The 5,000-nt window shown below is 42.2% G+C and overlaps 1 protein-coding gene across 1 annotated transcript in view; it reads right to left on the reverse strand.

The window, feature by feature from the left end:
• Positions 1-5,000, reverse strand: part of LOC101853245 — a gene marked incomplete in the record, with an annotated part of 36,466 nt that overhangs the window by 15,660 nt on the left and 15,806 nt on the right. The window contains 2 exon segments of the mRNA XM_035970790.1: positions 414-581; positions 2,502-2,598. Coding sequence (XP_035826683.1) covers positions 414-581; positions 2,502-2,598 — 265 coding nt within the window.

Genomic DNA, 5,000 nt, shown 5'->3' on the forward strand with positions numbered 1-5,000 from the left:
ATTAATTATTGAGCGGTCCGTAATGTCTAGCTTAATAGGTAAAGTAGAAACTATGATAACAAATATTTCTCCCCTACACCTTCCACGCACTTTCCTTTTTGTTGTCTGTATGAACTTTGGATAAGACTGCACATACACACGTAGGCACTGAGAAACATGACACGAAAAAACAAGGGCATCTTAATAATCAGGTATTTAGCTTAATATAATACATGACTTTAATTCTGTTTTGAAATTATAAAAAAAAAAGTCAACAAACGAACAGTCACAAATCGTGAGGGCAAAAACGATATTGAGTATAGGAACTCAAACGTTTACCACAATATAACAGAGGTTACTGGAAAAACCCGACGGATATAGTTACAGTTACACCCCCCCCACCCCAGCGACGCTTTTCCCCTCTTATTGCTCACAAAAGAGGGGCGTCCTCTTCTTCTTTTTCAGTTTCATCGTCATCTTTTTCCGTTTCGTCGTCATCTTTCTCTGTTTCGTCACCACCTTTCTCTCCCCCGATATCGTCGCTGTCATCGCTCTCATCGTCGTCTGCTGGTTTTCTCAGAACCTTTTCGTTGACAAATTTCCTGTGGGATACAACTGTGCAGCTTTTCCCGTCTTTTTTGTGTGAGTTTAACGCACCACTGAATACAAATACGATCTTTTAATAGTGGGGCACTTGGCCCAATGGTAAAAGGTAAAAAATAGGAATGTAAGAAGACAGGGGCTATACATCATTGTAGATCACATTTGGATAACTGAGTTTTAGTTTTAGTAAACGTTTTTCAGCATTTGCAACATAATGCAGTCATAAAAGTGAGAAAAATGTCAGGTGTTACAAGAGAGTAACGAACACAAACATGAAAGAAGGGAGATAAGGACGATATATGTTTTAGTTTAGTTTTAGTAAATGTTTTACGACACTTGCAACACAAAAAGGTCATATGAGTGCCGAAGATTAGAGGTGTAACAAGAGAGTAACATACACAAAAAAGAAGGAGGAGAGATCAGGACAATAGATGTTTGATGGGAAAGAAGGAGCAAACCACACCACAGCACCCGCCAACCACCCACCGATAGATGTTTGATTTAAAAGAAGGAGCAGATCACACAAGGGCACTCGCCAACCATCCACGGACATGTGAGCACGGAAGGTTTGAGAATTCTATTCCACCCTCACAGGTGTTGCACCCTCTATTACTACACTGTGGGTCTATTGAATAATTCAATTCGGCAGTTTTCAGTAACAAATTCAGGAGAGTGAAACACTCACAAAACAGATTAACAGTAGTTTTCAGCACAGTGTGTAACTCTAATCCTAACATGTAAATGTGCTGTGTGTCAAGTAAGTGCGAGTGCTGAAACAGAGGATAAGAGATCTGGAAGTCATACATACACTGAACAATGTTCTCACATACATACACAAGCCCATACATAAAATAAACAAACAAACAAACACACTACTGGTCGCTTTTAAGGACAAGCAGGCTAACCCAGGTTTTGGGGGTTTCCAGAAATTTTGACCAACAGCAAAAGTGGATTTTGCCCTACCGATAGGAGAAGTTTGGTTTCATTGATGTGTAAATTATATTTGTTTGGTTATAGAGAAATCTCTCCTTGTCTTTTAAAGAAACTGAACAACGGGCAAAAATTTTACCTTCGATTTTCTCAAAACAGCATTTTTCGGGATAGCCCCTTGCACTTAAAAGCGGCCAAATGGTGTCTGTAGTGTAACAGTTAGGCGCTATGATATCGAACGCAAGAGACCCGGATTCGATTCCCGAATTGGGAAATTTAAAAATCGGGTATATCGGTCTTTCTGCTGAGATAATGTACATGTATTCCTCTCAGACTGGGTTGGCTCTGACAGGCAAGGTCGGAATCCGTCTCCTAAATGATTTAAATCTTGTTGATGGGGACATAAAACACCTACACAAAAAAACAACAACCCCAAATACTCACAAACACTCACACCTATATACACATGGGCCCTCACACCTACATCATACATTATTATATGTGAATATAATATACATATAGAGTAGAACATGGCTATAGTGGACTTTTAGTTCCAGAAGAAAAATCCCGCTATAGGCAGGTTCCCGCTATAGCAATGCAAAGGTAACTTACCGAAAAATCACACACTACACGCTCTCCTCATTTTTTACTGTCTTTTTGGCTAGCTCAATGCCCAAGGTTAGTCTGTCACATCACTTTTGGAGTGGCTCACGTAACGTGTCTTTCCGCTCATCTCTCTTTGCCGCCTGCCCCACCTCACTCATTACTGGACTGGCCAATCACAACGCCGCACCCCTGACTGCCTGTTTGGAGCCCACCTTATTTGAACAGAGAAAGAGAGAGAGAGAGAAAGAGAGAGAGAGGGATAGAGATAGAGAGAGAGAGCGATATATATGTATATATATACAGAGAGAGAGCGAGAGAGAGAAAGAAAGAGAGAGAGAGAGAGAGAGAGAGAGAGAGAGAGAGAGAGAGAGAGAGATATATACTTGGTGCAGTAGTAGACGAGACAGGGGCAGAAACACAGGAGGAGCAGGAGGACCACAAGGATTAAGCCCACCCACTCGGCCCTGGACTCTTCAGCTCCTGGGGAAGGAACAGCCGGTCAGAAAGAGTTTCAAGGCACTTGCAATACAATTAGGTCATATTATGGCCTTTTGCGTTTTGGCAGGCAATTTTGACTGCTATGCATGACACAGCTTTGCCAGGGCTATATATATATATATATATATATATATATATATATATATATATATATATATATATAGGAAGTACATGTAGATTAGAGGTATTACTATAGAGTAACATACAAAGAAAAGGAAAGGGAGAGATTATAATGACGATAGATCCTTGCTTGAAAAGAAAGGGCAAATCCTACCAGAGCGGTCCTCCTCCCCCCCCCCCTTCCTCAAACCTCAGCAAAAAAACCCAACCCCCCAAAAAAACCCCCACACACAACAAAACACCCATAGAGAACGTTTGGGACAATCACCGCTATTAAGTGCTAGGAACTAGCAAGACGGACAGAGAGGACCCCCCCACCCCGGACGATAAATGGGCAAAATTCACCAGACCTTGCAAAACAGCCTAAGTTTCGAGTTCTGGCTAAGGAGAGGCAGAAAAGTGATAACCATGTTGTACTAGTACTAGGGAATCGAATTAAGTTTGAATTGAATTTGATATTTAGAAAAAAGATTTATTGTGGGTAAAATTTGAAAAGACCTGAACTTTAAGTAAAGAAGCAAACTTAAAAGAAATAACAAATCGGTCGAATTGTATGCAGATGGCGCTGTCCTAGCACTTTAAGGTCAACCGATTGCTTTATTCTATATCGTTCACCAAAGTCCCTTCGTCAGCACGATACAGCTGGGAGACAACGGCAGCATACAGTGAATTATAGAGCCAAAACTTGAGAAAGTTTTTCAGAGATGTCTGTTGGCCTACACGTTGCTGTTTGTTGAGACACGTGACAGAAGAAAACAAGATCAACCCGTAGAGTTTTGTTACCTAGGTACATGTAATACTAAACCTCATTTCTTTCAAATCAAAGTAGCCAGCGATTATCTACAAACACGATTTTCTTTGCCATCTTACTTCTGTTGCTATTGTTGGTGCCGTTGCTGCTATGATCTCTATTATGTAGCTGTTTCTCACTAACACCTAAGCTTCTCGGGCAAGGGCGAAAAAATCTCGGAGGTATTGCTGTTGTCATTTTTTCTTGGGGGGGGGGGGGTGAGTTCCGGATGTCTTTTTGGTTCATACTAAACAGTCTGTTTGTATTTCGAACGTCAAGAAATACTTTATTTTCCTTATTTACCATTTTCTTCCAGCCCACTTATTTCTCTTTTTCCGACACGATTCAATCTGTTAAAGATTTACCTTCATTGAGGATTTTCTGTTCCTCAAGAGACACAATGTCTTCGGTGTCCACGTTAATTTCCTCATGATCAGACCCTGAGCCCTCAATGTCCTCAACCAACTTTCTGCCCTCTGACCCTTCCCGCCTTAGGCGACCTGATGGGAACACGCAAAGATTTTGGTCTTGTTAAGGTTAGCATGGCTTACTAGACACGAATGGGGTATTTTCAAAAGCTCAGCGGTTCTTCCAGTGGTTATTAATTGTTCACTTGAGTTAAAGACAAACATGGACACGACAGCACTCATTACAATCAGTGCTCCAAAATATCAAGGCTGACAATAAAGGGATGGTAAGTAAAACAATAACCACCCCCCAACCCCCCCCCCAAAAACAACAACAAAAAAAACAACAGCAACAGCAGCAGCAAACAACAACTGCAGTCATGCACAGATCATCCCGATTTGACATAATATGCTTTCTGATCGCCGAAGACTGAGCGTGCCTGTTGTATTTCTGTTGGGTTAGTTTTTTCGGGGGGGGGGGGGGGGGTAAGTGTTTTACGGCGCTCGCAACTGCATAATGTCATTTGAGGGTGCGGGACACATTAAGTATTATCAGTTCCGTCCAGTTGACGGCTGAATCCTACTCTTGATTTTAGGACCACGAAGGTAAATCGGACACAGGACCTCCGAGATTTTTTCGCCCTTGTCCGAGAAGGTTAGGTGTTAGATCTTAACTACCCTAAGATCAGGGGTGTGGCTGAAGACAGCAAAAAAGCCAAAGAGTGGCTGTAGAAAGATAGCAAAAAAGCCAAAGAGTGGCAGTAGAAAGGCAGCAGGAAGAATCCGGAGCCCAGAAGAGTGGGTCAAAAGAGATAGGGGGAAAAGGGGGGGGTGGGTGGTGGAGACGAAAGCAGACGACAGAACATTGTGAGGAAGCAGGAAAGGAGGTGAAAGGAGGACATTAATTTAGAGATGAAAAGGTTCAGTCGCTGTAAGGTTTTTGAACCCGGGACCTATAGAATGAGAGGCGAACACCGTAACCCCTAGACCACGAGAGCTCCCTATTTATGAGTTACAGGCGAACTCAGTTCGGGGGAGGGGCTGGGGCGGATAACCCCTAGGATACT

This window comes from Aplysia californica, unplaced genomic scaffold (assembly GCF_000002075.1).
Source record: "Aplysia californica isolate F4 #8 unplaced genomic scaffold, AplCal3.0 scaffold00321, whole genome shotgun sequence".
Lineage (NCBI taxonomy): Eukaryota > Metazoa > Mollusca > Gastropoda > Aplysiida > Aplysiidae > Aplysia > Aplysia californica.